The sequence below is a fragment of the Apis mellifera genome, linkage group LG10 (genome assembly GCF_003254395.2).
Source record: "Apis mellifera strain DH4 linkage group LG10, Amel_HAv3.1, whole genome shotgun sequence".
NCBI classification, from domain to species: Eukaryota; Metazoa; Arthropoda; class Insecta; order Hymenoptera; family Apidae; genus Apis; species Apis mellifera.
The window spans coordinates 7,542,351-7,560,488 of record NC_037647.1 but is presented as its reverse complement, the minus strand read 5'-3'; the positions used below and the strand labels follow the sequence as shown (position 1 = coordinate 7,560,488).

Here is an 18,138-nt window from a genome sequence, read left to right as displayed (position 1 = left end):
CATATATAAAAAATGATATAAATCTATTTATCATTCATGAATTATATAAAAACTGATATATATTTAAATTATTTAATTATATATTGATGAAATTTAATTACAAAAAGGCACACTAGCGCTAAGTACAACTACAATATATAACTTGTACGTAACAATAATGGTAATGGTAGAGTGATCGCGTCAGTTCGATAAAGTCCGTAGTGATTTACAGAGAGAAACGTGATATATTGATCAAATGTGTCTTCAATCGAGTATAATTATTAATGAAGAATTAATTCATTATTGAAAGAAGATTTATTCGATTTATAAGTAAAATCAAACGAAAAAATGGAAAAAACAGAAGAAAATGAACATAATGTGTTGCGAGAAGTTTTAAGTGAAGAAGAATTAGCGCAAATACCTGAAGGATTTATAAAAAAGCTCAATGTTTATTTCAATGAAAAATTTGAACAGTATATTACTGCAAAAGCAGTTTTTGAAACTAATAGAAAAAATTTTGGTAAGTTTGAAATTATATATTTTTTGTCACAATAACGATCATTTATTTACACAAAGGAATTAACCTCTCTATAGAAATATACTGTATTCATTATTAAATAACTTACATGAAATATTTTTTTGTAAATAAACATATAAATGAAATTTTTGCAAAATAATTTGCAAAATAATTTTATAGAAAAGATATCTATAAGATTTATATACACATATAATTTTAATATATGTAATATTAAAAAAAATTAGATTATTAGTAAAAGAAAAAATATTTTTATTTAAATTTTATTAGATCAAACTTTAAATAAATTACAAAAAGATTTGGCGGAAGAAAAATCAAATTTTGAAGAATGTAAAGGAAAACTTGAATTAGCAGAAAAATGTACTGTGGAATTACAAACTAGTTTAGATCAGTCTAAAGGTGAAATACAAAAACTGCAAGAAACTGTTAAAAGGTATTATTGAAAAATATTTATATTTTTATATGTAAAATATTTATATATATATATATATAATATTTATATATAATATAATATTGATCATATAATATCATTATTATTATATAACTTCATAATATATAACTATAACTATAAGTATTATAAGTATTTAATTATTTATAGATTAGAAAAAGAAAATGCTGATTTACGTAGGCATAGAGATACAGTTGTGGATGAGAGAGATGCATTGCAATTACAAGTTGAAAGACGAGATACAGAAATTGAAAGAATGCATACTGAATTATCTTCTTTGGGAACTCAATTACAAAATGCTGTTGCTGCAAAATGTCAAGCTCTAGCAGAAACGGAGGAAATCAGAAGTCGTGATATGACTCTTGAGTTTAAGTTTGTATTTATATAATAAATTCTTTTATTATTAAACAATTCAATTTTTAAGTTTTAATGTAATACTTAAAACTTTTTAGAGAAAAACGATTAGAACAAGAAAGAACTCTTTTGTCACAGCAAATGGCTGGTCTTGAAGAAGAATTAGCAAAAAGAATGTCAGAATTACAAGCAACAAGAGCAGAAGCTTCTGCACGAGCACTTTTAACAGATACTCGTTTAGCACAACGCGATGAAGAATTACGTATTGCTAATGAAGCAACAGCACAGTTACGAGAATCGTATACATCTCTTCAACGACGCTGTGATGAACTTGCTCAGAAATTAGAAGAACAACGTACACATGAAATTTCTATGCATGCTTCTTATCGAGAAGAAATTGGTGCTCAGACTAGATTAGCAGATCTCTACAAAGGCATGGCTGATGAAGCAAATGCAAAAGCTGAAGAATTTAGTAATGCAGTTAAAGAACTTCAAGAGTTATTAGAACATGCTACTGAACAATATGGAACATTAGAGACAACACATAATCAATTTCAATTACAACATAAACAAGATTTAGATGAAAAAGAACAAAAAATAGAAGAGCTTTCAAACGAACTAAATCATGCAAATGAATTATTGAAAAATATTAAACAAGGTAAATAAATACTAAGTTATTGTAATTTTTATAAGATTATTTATTTAATAATAATTATATGATTTTTTTTATAGAAAAATTAGATCAAGCTGTTGAACAACTTGCACCTACAGCAGCTATAGCTAGTAGAGTTCTTAGGAAAGGTTTGAGTCTTACTCAAATTTATACACAACTAGTTGATGTAACAAATGAGTTAACTTCAGAACGTGAAGAAAATGAACGTTTAAAATCGCAAATGGATGTTATTTTACGTGAATTAGAAGAAAAAGCTCCCGTTCTCCAACAACAACGTGAAGATTATGAAAATGCAATGACTAATATTAATACATTAACATCAAGATTAGATGAACTTATAGCAGAAAATCATAGATTAGAAGAAACAGCTGATGAAGCAAATCGCATTGCTAAACACCATACTAAAGAAAATCAAAGGTTAAAAACTGAATTATCAGATTTAGCTAGACAGGTAAAAAATTAAAATTATACTTTTTATAATTTTATGTATATATTTTAATATATATATATTTGATACTTTTAGGTATGCTTTCTTTTGAAAGAAGTTCAAGAAAATAGAAGTGGTACAACTATTCAGACAAATGAATTTTCAAATTCAATGGATATGGATAATCTTGCTTCATCTGAAATTATTAGTAAAAAACTTGTCACTTTTAAAGATATTGAAGAATTACAAGAAAATAATCAAAAATTATTATCAATAGTTCGTACATTATCATCAAGACAAGAAGAAATTGAAAGAGCAACTGATGAAATAAATTCTGGAGAAATGAAAGAAAAATTAGATAGGTTTGTAATACGCATATGAAAAATATATAATATATATAATGTAAAATATTGTATTTATTTTAATTTTTTATAATTATAATAGATATTTAGAACAATTAGAAGACATGCAAGCTGCTCAAGACAGACAAGCAAAAATGTTAGAAGGTTTATTGCGACAACGAGATATGTATAAAAATATGTATCAACAATGTTTAAAACAAACACCAGAAAACAAAGAATTTTCCATTCCTGAAGAAGAAAGAAAAGAAATTGATGTAATAAAAACTGTTAAAGATGAAGTATCTATAATGCAAGATGATGTTAATCGAGAAAAAGAATTGCAAAGACAATTAGAAGAAAATGAAACTAAGTTAAAACAAGTTACAGATGAATATGACACATATAAAAAAGAAAGGGCAGCCCATGAACGAATGCTAGGAGATGAAGTAGAAAGACTTAGAAAAGAAGCAGAAGCTAATTCAGCTCGATGTTGTAGATTAAAAGCTCAATTAGATTCGGCTAATGATCGATTTAATCTTTTACAATCAAATGTTACTTCTTATAAATCTCAAATAAAAGTTCTTGAAGAAAAATGTTTTAATTACAATGTGACAATTGGTAACATTTATTATATTTATTATATATTATATTATATATTATATTAAAATATTTATTGTTTACAAATATTATGTTAAAAATATGTACGATTTAATTATTTAAAAATTATTTTATAGGTAAACATGAGCAAAGCTTAATGATTTTGAAAGATGAAGCTTTAGCAGCTCAAACGCGATTATCTCGTGCTGAAGTACAATTAGAAAATTTACGTCAGGAAAGACAACTTTTACGTGATTCTGAAGGTCGTCTTTTGAAAGAACGTGAAGTATATCAGAGAGAACGTCAAACGCAAGCTTTATTACGAGCAGATGTTGAATCTATTAAAGCAAGTTTAGAGCGGGTTCAGGCTGAAGGTCAATTACGTGCTGAACAACGTTTAGATGATGCTACAAGAGAATGTGCTGCTTTAAGACGTCGATTACAGGAAGAACAAGATCGATTTAGAGAATTATCCGCACATTTAGAAAGGCAGCTTACTACAGCTCAAGAACGATTAACAGAAGAACGTAATATCACTGAACAAATTCGTGCAGAATTGGAACAAACTCGTCAATCTGACTTTCAAAATACGCAACGTATAGAAGAACTTAATACTAAATTAAGACAAGCTGTTACTCATTCAATATCAAAACCTTTCTCTGGTATGTATGAAATATAAAAATAAATTTTTATTTGTTTAGTTGGAAATGATTATAAATAAAATTCTGTACCTATTTAAACTTGCAGGTGATGAACATCTTGTAAAGAGATTAAAAGAACTTGAAATGCAATTTGCGACAACACAAGCAGAAGCAAAATCTTTATCAGAACAATTAAAAGCTTCACGGCAGCAAAGCCAACAATATTGTGATATAGCAGAAAGTGCAGAAGCTCAATTAAGAGAGCTAACAACGCAACATAACAAATATAAAGAAGAATTGGAAACTGCTTTAAAAGAAGCTCGTATAAAAATAATATCTCTTCAAAAAAAAGTTCAAGAACTAATAGAAGAATTAGCAAAAGTTTCTAATGGACGACAAGAAACTGATTCAGAATTAAGAGAAAAATTAGCTGATGCAGAGAGAAAGCTTGAAGAATTAGATGAAGTTAAAGGAGAATTAGAAATTGTAAAAAGTGATTTACATAATGCTTCAATAACAGTTAAAGAAGCTGAAGAGAAGTATGCTAGAGAAATGGTATTACATTCAACAGATTTACAGGTAAATATTTTTTCATATATAATAGATAAATATAAAAATAGATAAAAAAAGAGATGAATTAATTTTTATCATTGTATTATAGATGCTAGCGAAATTGAAAGAAGATGCGCAAACAGTAGAACAAAAGATAGCAAATTTAACTCAAGAAAGAAATGCAGCTGTAGAAGCTTTAGAACTTGAAAGATTAGCTTATCAAGAAAGAGAAAAAAAATTACTTGAAGAAATTAAAGAAATGCAACAAAGAATAGCAGATTTAGATGCACAAAATGCTATTTTGCACAATCAAATTCAAGAGTTAAGCGATAAGACTGCTATCATGCATAGTCAACAATCAAAAATAAGTGAACAGGAAAGTCTTGACACTAGTTTAGAAACCATGAACCGTAGTTTCAGTGGAGTTGAAGATGATTCTAAATCTGCTGAACAATTATTAAGAGTAATGAAGTATTTAAGACGTGAAAAAGATTTAGCTGTAACAAAATTTGATGTTTTAAGAGCAGAAAATCTTAGATTGAAATCACAAATAAAAGTTAGTATCAAATTATGTTATTGAAATTTTATTTTGCGTTTTCATTTTTTATTTATATTTTCTTTTTTTATTTAGGTTATAGATAAAAGATTGAAAGAAACAGAAGCTGTCCTTAATTCAGAAAGAGAAAAATCTGAAATTGATGTAGTCACGACATCTAAACATGCGGAGTTATTACGAAAAGTTGAAACATTGAATGCTATCACAGATTCTAATAGAATTTTAAGAGAAGAAAGAGATAGTTTAAGTGCAAAAGTTTCAGAGCTTACTGCAAAAGTTGCAGCACTTTCCGAGGAAGTAGTACCACTTCGAGATACATCAAGAGATTTACAAGCAAAAACTGAAGCTTTATTACAAGAAAATTCAAGTCTTAAAGGGGAAGCGACTAGATGGAGACAAAGAGCTAATGCGTTAGTAGAAAGAGCTAATAAAACGAGTCCAGAAGATTGGCGTAGATTACAAACAGAAAGAGAAAATCTAAGTAAATTGCTTACATCTGAGCGTGAAACACATGCAAAACGTGCAGAAGAATTAAATCAATTAAAAATAGAAAAAACTAAATTAGAAGAACAATTAGTATTGCTTCAAAAACAAGTACAAGTTCAAGGAGAAGAAGTTCAAAAAGTATCTGAAGAAGCCCGTAAATTAAGTCAAGATTTAAATGAAGCTCTTGCTGATTCTTCTTCTAAAGCTAAAGATTTAGTAACACTAAGGAAAGAGCTTGGTGATAAAGAAACAATTTTAAATGATATAAAAAATAAAGAAATTCAAATAAGAAAAATAGCGAAAAAATATAAGACTCAATTTGAAGAACTTGCGAAAACAGTAGAGGAAGAAAAAAATAGATCCGAAGAGTCTCGAATGTCTACTGGTACTTCTGCAAATGAAGATAATGTTCATGTATCTCAAGAACGTGAAGATCAATTGAGAGAAGAAGGTAGACAAGAATTACGTCAAGCAAACTTAGAATTAACATCAAAAATTGATGAATTATCTCGTCAAATGATAGCTGTACAAAATGAAGCAGAATCATTAAAAAAAGAAATCGATACTATGAATAAAACAAGTGTTGAAAAAGAAGAACGTGCAAAACAAGTATTAAAAGGTGCAAGAACTAAAATCATGCAATTAACAGAATCTAAGAAAATTTGTGAAAAGGAATTGCTTGACCTAAAAGCAAAATTTGAAGCTGGTGCTACTGAATCAGACACTGCTGAACATGACGCTAGACTTGCAGCACTTAAATCTCAAATGGAAAGTAGAATCTCTCGTCTGGAACATGAAAAATCAGAAATTCAGGCAGAAAAAGAAACTCTTGTACAGAGAGTTACTCAATTACAGCGACAATTAGCTGGTGTTAGTGGAATCAGTGCTACTACAGAACCACCAACAGCTAATATAAAACCTATGTCTGCACGTGCTGAAACTCCATTAGCGAGTATTCGTCCTATGAGTGTGGTAGTACAATCTAGAACAGCTGCCGTTTTACCTACAACTGCTACTGCGCCAGTAATGGTTGCACCTCATCAGCAGCAACAACCACAACAACAAGTGGTACATACTACTGAAACAAGCTCACCAACTAGTAGTCTTCCAGATTTTCAACCTGCCAGTACTAGTAGTTCATCACAGACAACACCAAGTACTTTACGACAACTCGTTGTACAGCCACAATTAAGTGAATCTGCAGAATCAACGCAAAGAGAAGATCCAGAAAGTGCAGAAACGCTTAGTGTACAACAACAACAATGTCAACAACAACAACAACAACAACAACAACAAACTGTCGCATTAGTTAGTCCAAGAGTAGAACAACAACAACAGCAACAACAAGCTGTAGTTAGTGATCAACAGCAGACTGTGGCTAGTAGTTCTACACAATCAGTAAGCACATCACAAGCTTCAACAGGTCATAAACGTCCTAGAGCTCTTGATTCAACAGCATCAGGATCTGGAATTGTTGAAGGTGTAGATCATAGTAGACAGGAACAAGTGCTTAGTCCCAAAACTAAACGAAGTAGACAAGAAATGTCATCTGCTGCTAGCGCAAGTGCTTCAGAGGTCGAGTACCAGGTGAATTTAGATAATGAAAATATAAAATATCAAAAAATAATTATATATTTAAAATATGATATATTTTTTTACTTTTTAGGTACCAACATCGAGTCAAAGAGATCAAGATGAGGAAATAGAAGAGGGATGTGTTGTTGTTGTAGATTGTGATGAAGGTGAAGGAGGAGGCAATCATCAAACACAGGAAGAAGAAGAATTTGATAATGATCCATATGAAGAAATGGAAGAAGAAGAAGAAATGCCTTATGAAGTAGAAGTAGAAGTAGAAAGGGATAATAATGAAGTTGAAATTATAATGGGTGAAGATTCTACAAGTGTAGAAGTTCCTAGACAAACTCAAGTAACAGTACCTACGAACCAACAACAACAACAATCAGAAGCAATTAGTAGTGCTGGACCAACAGGAGAACCACCTACATCTTTTACAACTCGATCTTCACGTGGAATTGCACCAATGCCTAGGCAACAACAACAACAACATCTTCTTTTAGTAATCATTTTTATTTTTATAATAAAGTAAAAAGAAATGAAGAGATTTTAATAAAATGATTTTTAGCCACAACAAGGATATGAGGATGGTGGTGATGATAGCATAGTACCAAGTACTCCAACTTTATTTGTACCACGTCGAGGAGATGGATTTGGAGAAGCTGTAAGTTCACCTCAAGTTCCTCAAGGACGCTTTACTTTTGGAGATTCATCTGCACCAACAACTGCTTCATCAACTCCTTCGTTATCAACTCCTTCTGGATCAACAACTCGAACGATATTTGGATCATCTAGTTCTGGTGTAGCACAAGTAATTCAAGAAAGCATGGATGATACACGAATAGATCTTGTTCAATTAGAAGATGGTGGTACTGGTCGTAGTGTACCTACTACTCCTTTACAAGTTTCACCAGCAGCTGATTTACCACCTTCGGTATAAAAAATATTAAATATTTTTATATAATATTATACTTCCATTATTTAATGAATGATTTACTTTTAGACAAGCAGTGGACCATCAGAAGAACAAGAAACCCCAGTTTCAGTAATACCAATATCAGTAACAGGTACTACTGTTGGTGATGCCAGTGAAGAATCTACTATACCAAGTATTCGTGTTCTTGGTGTTGATGATCAACAACATAATCAAACTGAAATAATTACAGAATCTATCAGTACTACTCCAACTGAAGGTAATTATAAGTTATATTAATATATTATATTATAATATTATATATGTTATATATAATATATATAATGCGCGCGTGTGCATAAGGTATGAGTTCAGAAGGCGAAAAACGCACAGAAGAAGCTGGTCCTTTAATCTCTGGAGATGATGATGCAGTAGATACTGGTGAAGGAACTGAAGAGCCAGGAAGTGATATAGTGGAAGATGAAGTAGAAGAAAGTCGTGAAGCGGAAGCGTCTCCATCAAGTAATACTCGTCAAAGAGCAATGGCAGCAGCAGCTAATGCTGCAATTGCAGCAAATGGTACTAGAGGTGCTACAGCAAGACGATCAGCAAGATCATCGTTTAGAACAACACGTGGTACTCGACCTACACCTATTGTATGGGAAAGTCAACCTGGTGGTAGAGGTAAATATAATCATAATAATATATAATATTATTTCATAAATTATGAAATAATATATATTGTCTTTATATTTAAATCTTATAAAAATATATTATAAAAATATACAATTTTTTTTAAAGGACAAAGCGTAATACGTGGAGGACATGCAGCAAGAGGAACAAATAGCGAAACGGGAAGAGGACGCGGAACAAGAGGACGAAGAATGCGATCTAAATATTCATATGCGCGATTTTAAGTTAAATAGTTTTGAAATCATGAGAAAAATTGCACATTATTGTTTTTGTACACGAATGGTGTAAGAAATGTTGACTATTAATATATCAACTTTCAAAACAAAAAATATTTTTATTTAGTGATAAACGATAATTTCGTTGTACAGATACATTTATCGATATGACATTTGTTATATCTAAACTTAAAAAAAAACTATAATATAAGTCTTATAATGGCAGTGTATATCTATCTTTTTACATGAAAAATTAATGAAATTAAAAACATAATTTCATTTCTTTAAATTTTTTGAATCAAAAGTGACATTCCTCTAACAAAAATTTTTTCAAAGAATTAAATTGAAATTAGCATTTAAGTTATCTTATTTTATTTTTTTGACTAACTTTGTATAATTATTATTCGATGTCATATATAGAGAGTATTGAAAATATGTTTATGTCAAATACTTTTCTACAAGATATATACTTTAACTAAATTTCATAATCTATTTAATGTTTGCCATGAAAATTTTATTAAAAATATTTGACAAAATGTATAAGTATTTTATTTTATGTAAATGCATATTTCTTAATTTTAAAGATTTAAGTTAGAATTTTATCTTTTTCAATAATTATACAAGTATGCATTTAGGAACATATATGTATGTTTCAATTTTCAATTCTATTAATAAATAATATAAAATCCTTAAATTTTATAATATCTAAATACAATTTGATATTTATTATGAAATTTGATAGAATAAATAAAAAAATATATATATTCCGGATATATCTAAAAATATAATATATGTTTATATATCAGTCTTTTTAGCCTAGTTTGGTATTTTAATAGTATTATCAATTAATACTTTTTCAATACTCAAATAATATTTAAAAAAAATTTACAAATATATATATATATATATATATATATATATATACACACGCGCGCGTGTACATACATATACGTATATCAAAAATATATTCTGAATGAGAATTTAAAAAAAATAAAATACATATAAATACTGGAGCTATTATAATTAATTAATAAATATTGGTTTTACATATTTTTCAATGCATCTTGAAATTTATCAATGCCATAATTTTGATGTTATTACTATATAAATAAGATAATATCACAATGATGAATATTAAAACTGTTCTTCTATATAAATCAGCGTAATTTCTAATATAATAATACGCTTTGGTCCCCTTTATTTTTGCTTAATTTCATTAGAAATATTTATGAAACAAAATAAGAAATATACTTAATTAATTATATAAATAATTTAATTTTTAAAATTGATATCATCTAAAACTTTTTAAATTTTTAATAAAATTATATTTTTTTAAAAAAATATAAAATTATAATTTCTATGGTTTTATATGATATCAATAAGAAATCTAAATTGTAGAAAATTTTATCTATTTGTTTTTTAATTATTGTAAAACGCAAATTTTTTTTGATTTTACTATAAATATAAAACAGATTATTAAATATTCTATTTTTTGAGAATTTATATAGATGCATAATGATTGCATATTCAAGAGATGATCATTTCATTATTGATTATGCCAATTTTTTTTGTATATAATATTACACATATTTATATCAAATTAAACTAGTATATTTAAAAAATCAAGCAAAACCAAAAGAAATAGCAATATTTTTAATTATTTTAATCCATTAGCAGTCTTATGTTTCTTATAAATCAATACTGTCAATTACATTTATAATTTCTTATGCAAAAAACATTTAGTTTTTAATGTTTTGCTTTAGCTGCTCTGATCAGTTAATATTAAATTAAAGTTACATTAGGTTGTAAATGTTCAAGTTGATATTGATCATTGATCGTGATAATTTCACAAGAGCATTTATCATGTTGTTCCACTCTAATCCATTGTCTTCTGTTATTATTAGTTTCCAAGCTCCAAACTTCGATTTCAATCTCTTCGTAATAGATCGCCGATTCTACAGGTGAACAGCTCATTAGTGGACTCGCACAACATCCAGAATGTCCGTCACATCTCTTTAGAACTATGTAAACAGGTTGAATAGGACTTTCTCCAGGATTCTGATGAACATTTTGCATCAAATCTTTCAAACTATACGCCCGAAATTGTGGTTTTTTACAAACAAATGTCTTAGATGCTTTTACTGCATCTGATAAAGTAATTCTTCCGACTATTCTATGATGATTATCGCTATTTGTTACCGCTGATTGGATCATGCTATCCAAGATCAACGAGATGAATATCATTAACTTTAATAAAGAAAATTTATTTTTCATGCCTCGTTTTTATTAATTTATTTTGCAATTTTTATTTAATTTATATCACTATAGTTATTTTTATGCACAACTCGTTTAAAGTGAAAATTTAACTTACTAGAAATACGTTTATAAATTTAAATTCTATGGCGCGATACTTGATGAACATATTTGAAATATGTTCTTTTAGTCAAATTATATGAATCACTGACACGTAGTCGTATCAAGACGTTCAACTGAGACTTTCCTGTTGCCAGAAGTGTATTTATACATGGAAGAACTTGCACACATAGTCTACGCAAGGTATATGCACATCGGTAGAGATTCATGCGTACGTAAATCCAATATCCTAATCCCGATTTTGTGGTAACATTTACTCATGCGATTCCTTAATCACTTGAAATATCCTGATGTATAAGAATCATCATGGTTTCTACCTTATGCGTCATGGATTTCATTCTTAATTTTATCTCAAAACTTGATCTTGAAGTTATATTACATATCATTATAATTTAATATGTAATAAATAGAGCTTCATTCTATAAATATTGTTCCATTTTATATATTTTTCAAATGTAAATTTACACAGTGAATTCCTGTAACTCGTCACGATCTTCAACATGTTTTTCAATACAATCGACTAACTTTTTGATAAGAAAATGTAAGTGCTTATATCAAAGTCGAACTTCGACTTTTCTTCTGCTGATACGTTATTCGAATAATCTATCACTCATATATAGGAAACTTTCAATATATATTTAATATTTTTATCGATATTAAGTAAACCCATTATATGTAATTCAGTGAATCAATGATATAAATAAGATTCATATTAAATATGGAAATAAAATTTCATTGTTATTCATTGAAGTTATATATTTATAATTTTATTATAAATATTTATATTTTTTTAACATTAAACTTAAACTTAATATTATTAAAAATTCTGAATATTTTTACCTGGATGTGCTTCTTTTTCTCTGAAGTACAATTGATTCATTAATATGATTCATTTAGAATTTAAATTCAATAAGTATTTTAGAAACTTAGTATTGTATTAAATAATTTGTTGCTTCATAAAAATTTATATTTATATATATAATTTGTATATATATTAAAATCAATTGTAAGCAATTCTGAAATTTTAAAAAATATGATTATTCAAAATTTTTACAAAAAATATTTAATGTAAAAAAAAAAACTGAAAATGAAATCAATTTTTTACAATGATTTCTTTAAAATATATTTTGAATTGTTGAATTACTTATAATGTAGACTTAATTGAATAAATATTTGTTTTTTTTTAAATTTTTTCATATTTGTAATATATGTATAATATATATAAATATTTCAATATAAATTTTCAATTTTCTGAACATATTTTTCTTTTTCAAATCTTTAATACATTTATACATATATATATTTATATTAATTTTCATTTTTTATTTAAAAAAAATAAAAATATATTTTATATTCAATTTCTAATAAAATAAAACAGACTTATTTTTAATATTAAGTATATATTTATTATTTATTTATTTTATCAATCTTATTTAAATATATTTCATTCGAAGAAATATAATTATGCTAATTAAAATTAATGCTAATTAAAATAATGAATTCTCATGCTTTTCCAGATGAATTAAATTTTCTCATATTTTCTATATTATATGTGTATGATTTCTATTTAAAAAATCACTAATTCTTATAAAATTAGGCAATTATTTTCTTATCCATCTAATAAAAAACATAATTAATATAAACATTATTATTAAAAAACATATATCAATATAATCGAATTCTTCGATTATGTTCTTGATTTTTACATATTTCTAATTACTAAAAAATTCATAACTAAAGCATGTTTAATAACAGAAATGAGTTTTAATAATAAGAAATGGAATAAAAAAAAATCAAAAAATGCATTATTATAATTGCATTATTATTGTAATATATATTTATAATTTCAAAAATTTTTATGAAGTATTTGAAATTTTTAATTTTTAAATGTTAATATTATAAAACATAACAATATAATAACTATAGAATATTTATATTAGCAAAGATTTATATATTAATCGAGAATCATTAAAAAAAATTTCTATTTCAAATTTGCCATATATTTAATTTTATTTTCTATTTTACATTTATTTTGTTTATATTTTTTATTTATTTTTTTAAATATATTTTTAATATATTATTTTTTTAATTATATTTCTTCAAATATTTTACTCATCAATTTTTTGATTTAAAAAGAATAATTTGAAATATATGAATGTATTTATTGCGATATTATAATTTATATGTACGAAACATATGATTAATAATAAAAATGTGTATGTGACGATTACCTTAAGTAATTACCAATTCAATTGACGTAACAGGAATGTCCTTTATATCGGTACTTTGATTATGTTTATTTAAAATTCCATTTATTTCCAAAAGAAATTTATTAATGATATTATAAATAGAACATATTATTTAATTTGAACTATTATATTATCATAATTAGTATCTTTAATAAATATTAATAAGATTAATTGATAACTAAATAAGAATGAGATATTAAATGAATGATACGTGTCAAAAGTCACATAATTTAATAACTTTTAAAATATGATTAAAATGATTAATTAGAAAACTTTGATTAGATACAACAAAAATATAATCTTCTCCAGTATTGATGATCTATAATTTTAAAATTATTAATTATATAAAATATATATCTAGATATAAAATTTAATTTGCAATTCATGGATTCGTAATTCTTTGCATACTATTAAGTCAGTTCTATGAATAACTGTTAACGGATATTCGTGTAATATGAGTTTCAATTTAGGCAACTGATGCTCACTCTCACCTTTCATAATATTCGTCATAATCGAATATATTATATGTTTAAAAAAAGTTATATAAATTTTCTTCTTTTTATTTATCATTCTGAAAAAAAGAAAAGAATATTAAATTTTATAATCAGATATTCTATAGATAATTGTCTATATAATGACTTATTGCAATCACATCATAGAATATACCAAATCAGAAAAAGCTGAAATACTTCATACAACGATATTACATTAAACATTGTATGTAATTATTTTGATCTCTTTACAAATTTATAAATTAAAAAAAAATTGTTATAATATATTATAAATAGTCTATACAATTTTAAATAAAATAAATTAATACAAAATAAAAATAAAATTACTGACATCTTTATAAAAATTATTCATAAATAAAAAAATTCAAACAATATATTAATGCATGAAGAACAGTATGATGCAATTGATATTCAAAGAAGAAAATGAAAGCGGTTGATGACTGATCGAAATTTCAGATTCAAAAAGCGAAGAGAAAGAAGAAATACGATGAAAGGAAAAAATGAAAGAAAAAGCCAATTGATGAGGAAAGGAGAACTAGTCATGCGACGTAACATGGTTTCAGTTCGAACAGGAGGCAGGACCCACTAGTTGTAATTATAGTTATCTTCGTGATGTTCTTGGAATGCTTTGCTTCAAATCCTTCTCGAGCTTACCAAGAAATAAGAGAGAGACAATACGAAACGCTATAGAATGAGACAAAATAATAAGATGAGAAGTAGATCAACGAAGAAAGAAGATGAGAAATCAGAAAAAGAGGGGGATGCAGAGGGCATCGGGCCGAGGATGAAAGTAACATATATATAGAGAGGAAGAAAGAATTCAGATCGCAGTTCTTAGTCCCAGACAATTGTGAATGAGATCTAAGCAAACATACAGATTTACGTTTAATATAATAATATAATATTTATATTTATTAACTTAGTAGTTATTTAATATTGAAAAAAATGAAAAAATATATTCTATTGTTATTTTCTATTCATTTCACTTTTGCTTCAATCGGCAAATATCATAGGTAAATTATATTACATAATATATATATATGTATATATATTAGTCACATAACTTTGACATATTCATTGAAGTAATCAATTCGATTTTCAGGGATAATGGATTTTTGAATCATGTACAATTAGTACATGAATTTCGCTGCTCCATGCCTCAACCAAGAGCTGTACCAGTTGCAGAACTTCTTACTGTTGGTCCTAATTCTGACGAAGTCTTCTATCCTGCTTCTACTGTTCTAAAACGTTGTGATGGAGCTGGATGTTGTTCGGATTATAAACAAATTTGTGCACCTATCGAAACTAGAAATGTTAGTCTTGTTTTTATGGTAAAACACATGATTGATCGACAACGTGACAGGCATCACGAAGTGATACATGCTTTAGAACATACAAAATGTGGATGTATCAACAAAAAAAATTATAAAATTTGATTAATTCTTTCTAAAATTTTTCTTAAAGTAATGCTGAAAAATTTTTGTTATTAGAATATTATAAGTAGTTATTTAGTTTTTTGCTAAAAAAGTTTAAATATGCCAAAATAATGTTTATTACATTAAGTAGAATTAATACGATTAATTAATTAGTACTATTAAAATAGAATGATGAGTTCCTCGATTAAATTTCTTTATAAGAGTTTTGACTGTGATATTTTTAATAATAATAAACATTCTATGTTTTTTATAACATATTAATAAATATTTGTTGATAACACAATTTCTTATTTTTAAACATTTTATTTCTACAATATTTTGTTTTATGTTTTATTCAAAAACTTACAAAAAACTTTCATCAACTTTTTTAATTAGTCAAATAATCTAGTTCTACTTACTTCTTATAATTAGTCTTTTATATCGAAATATTGTTTTGCGACCAGTACGTCACGTTTTATACTTTCATTATTCGGTGTTAATTTCAAAGCAGTTTCTAGTTCAGGAATACCATGCTGAGGAGCCGATAATTTACAAAGTGCTGCACCTCGTCGAGCGTGACATCTGGCTCTTGATTCTTTATTGCTTTCACATTTTGGTTCCATTAATTCTAATGCCTGAAAAATAAAATGAAGATTAAAATATTCTTATTTATACATATATAAGTTGAATAAATTATTTATATTATATATATTATAAACAATTTTCATGACTTACTTTAGAACAATCTTCTATACATCTACGATAATTGCCTAATGCATATTGTGCTGCTGATCTATTTACATAGAGAGATGCCATTTTATCACTAATCTTAATTCCATACGTATAAGCGCTTATAGCAGCTAAATAATTTCCAACTTTGAAAAATTCACTAAAAAAAAAAAAAAATTATAAATAATTTGTTAGTTATACAATTCATAATAATTTATATGAAATTTTATCAAAGCATTAAACATACTCTCCTTTATCCTTTAACCATTGGGGATCTCGTTCTTCTGGTCGAAGATCTTTCGCATCAAAACCAATTTTACGCCTCGCTTCTGCCTGTTTCTGCAACCACTGTTAATAAAATCAATATTAGTAGGACTTTTTCATTTTAATAATCAATAATAAACAAAAATAATACTTCTTGTTCTTCGACATGAGAACTTTCTCTAGCTGGTGTTGGAAATTTCCGTTCCGAAAATGTGATATTGATTATACCCATTTTTCTTGGTAACGGTATCGATTTTGAAGGTTCTTCAAATATATTATTTCTTTTTAAAATATTACCCCTTATCACAGATTTTACAGTTTCCAATCCTGGCCTTTTTTGTTTTTTATTATATAATTTTTTTATATCATTTTTATTCATTTCTTGTATTGAACTATGCGATGAAGATTCATAATCTGATTCAGATTCTTCAGAACAACTAATGTCATTTTTATTATCTTCTTCCTTTACTATCATTTCTGTTTCAGTATTACTTTCTTGATTCTTATTTAGTGATTGAATTTTTGAAATCTGTTCATCATTCTTTATATTAGTTTCTTTTATAATGCTTGTACTATTAAATATTTCTTTTTCGGTAATTGATTGAGATTTTAATATATTATCTTTATTTTTAAACCATTTTAATGGTGGTCTTGTAAAAATAAAATTAGAAAATTACTATCGAAGTTAAAATTTATAAAAAATTGTGATATTTATTAATTTATAATTCTAGTACTTATAAGCTTTTCTATTTTCTTGTGCTTTTCTGTCAATATTAGAAAGAAATGGTAATTCAGCTTTTGATCTCCAATCTTCAAATTCCTGCATAGCTTCTTTCCGATGTGTATCTCGTATTGTTTCTATTTCATTCAATGTGTCTGTATTAATATTAATTTGTTCTTTTACCGCTTCTTTTTGTAAATACTGACGCTTTTCTGAATTAAATTATAAACGATTAGAAAAAAATCATTCTATTTATATTTATATATCAAATTTTACATACCATTTTTAAATTTTGTTCTTTCTTCAGCGTGCTTTTGAGCATGTTCTAAAGCTTGAATACGGCACTGTCGTTTAAAGTCATTGTTAATATCTTGAATTTCCAAAGTAGGCCATTGCAAGTTAATATTCGTTTTACGCAAAGTAAGTATTGCTTCATTTTCCGTTAAAATACATTTACTTTCTTTTTCAACAATATTAGCAAAAAGAAATAATTCTAATATAAATGGTGGAAAACTGATCTGTTATTAAATCAAACATTGTATGATATTTATTTCTTTATATTTAATTAATATAATATATTTTCATTAAAAATTGGAATTTATACCTTTATGTAATTATCTATTACAAATAAATCAACCTTCTTTGGATATCCTTTTAAAGGTACATTTAATACAACAAATTCTGAAGTTTGACGCCAAGAATAATCTTTAATTATAACTGGCATTTTCTTGATCAACGTCTTTTTCAATTAAATGTACTATCGAAATACTAACGACTACGACTATCGATCAAACATTTTGCGATATATTATTTTATGTGAATGTATATATGTAATAAAAAATACAACAAAAGATAAAATTCTATTGTTATATTTATAATTCATTTTTATA

The 18,138-nt window shown here is 26.4% G+C and overlaps 4 protein-coding genes across 5 annotated transcripts; 2 read left to right on the top strand and 2 right to left on the bottom strand.

The window, feature by feature from the left end:
* The first annotated feature begins 150 nt into the window (after window positions 1-150).
* LOC412508 (nucleoprotein TPR) lies at window positions 151-9,099 on the top strand. The gene is made up of 16 exons (XM_006564498.3): window positions 151-499; window positions 785-947; window positions 1,113-1,334; window positions 1,415-1,974; window positions 2,049-2,440; window positions 2,513-2,778; window positions 2,861-3,375; window positions 3,492-4,016; window positions 4,102-4,574; window positions 4,657-5,103; window positions 5,179-7,176; window positions 7,256-7,666; window positions 7,733-8,098; window positions 8,168-8,357; window positions 8,441-8,761; window positions 8,879-9,099. The coding sequence occupies exons 1-16, from the start codon at window positions 328-330 to the stop codon at window positions 8,992-8,994; spliced, it is 7,137 nt and encodes a 2,378-aa protein (XP_006564561.2). The 5' UTR covers window positions 151-327; the 3' UTR covers window positions 8,995-9,099.
* A 1,482-nt stretch (window positions 9,100-10,581) lies between these two features.
* LOC102655156 lies at window positions 10,582-11,284 on the bottom strand. The gene has a single exon (XM_016914630.2). The coding sequence runs from the start codon at window positions 11,257-11,259 to the stop codon at window positions 10,768-10,770; it is 492 nt and encodes a 163-aa protein (XP_016770119.1). The 5' UTR covers window positions 11,260-11,284; the 3' UTR covers window positions 10,582-10,767.
* Window positions 11,285-11,455: 171 nt separating this feature from the next.
* LOC100579031 (vascular endothelial growth factor A-A) lies at window positions 11,456-15,653 on the top strand. 2 transcript variants are annotated; one of them, XM_026443333.1, is made up of 3 exons: window positions 11,456-11,541; window positions 14,576-15,132; window positions 15,222-15,653. In XM_026443333.1, the coding sequence occupies exons 2-3, from the start codon at window positions 15,065-15,067 to the stop codon at window positions 15,553-15,555; spliced, it is 402 nt and encodes a 133-aa protein (XP_026299118.1). In that variant the 5' UTR covers window positions 11,456-11,541; window positions 14,576-15,064; the 3' UTR covers window positions 15,556-15,653. The 2 variants fall into 2 exon arrangements, with proteins under 2 accessions (XP_026299118.1, XP_003250478.1); XM_003250430.4 differs by having other exon boundaries at window positions 11,463-11,569.
* Window positions 15,081-18,020, bottom strand: LOC411506 (dynein assembly factor 4, axonemal-like). The gene is given in 8 exon segments (XM_026443367.1): window positions 15,081-15,415; window positions 15,954-16,169; window positions 16,270-16,423; window positions 16,511-16,611; window positions 16,679-17,148; window positions 17,257-17,460; window positions 17,529-17,832; window positions 17,835-18,020. Coding segments are annotated over 7 exon segments (1,578 nt in total). The 5' UTR covers window positions 17,973-18,020; the 3' UTR covers window positions 15,081-15,415; window positions 15,954-15,962.
* Window positions 18,021-18,138: the final 118 nt, after the last annotated feature.

Excerpts from the sequence above, each read along its gene's own strand:
- LOC102655156 (XM_016914630.2), bottom strand. The coding sequence starts at position 11,259 with ATGAAAAATAAATTTTCTTTATTAAAGTTAATGATATTCATCTCGTTG.
- LOC100579031 (XM_026443333.1), top strand. The coding sequence starts at position 15,065 with ATGAAAAAATATATTCTATTGTTATTTTCTATTCATTTCACTTTTGCT. Across the intron at positions 15,133-15,221 it reads TCAATCGGCAAATATCATAG|GGATAATGGATTTTTGAATC; the intron begins GTAAATTATATT and ends TTCGATTTTCAG.
- LOC412508 (XM_006564498.3), top strand. The coding sequence starts at position 328 with ATGGAAAAAACAGAAGAAAATGAACATAATGTGTTGCGAGAAGTTTTA. Across the intron at positions 500-784 it reads AACTAATAGAAAAAATTTTG|ATCAAACTTTAAATAAATTA; the intron begins GTAAGTTTGAAA and ends AAATTTTATTAG. Across the intron at positions 4,575-4,656 it reads TACATTCAACAGATTTACAG|ATGCTAGCGAAATTGAAAGA; the intron begins GTAAATATTTTT and ends ATTGTATTATAG.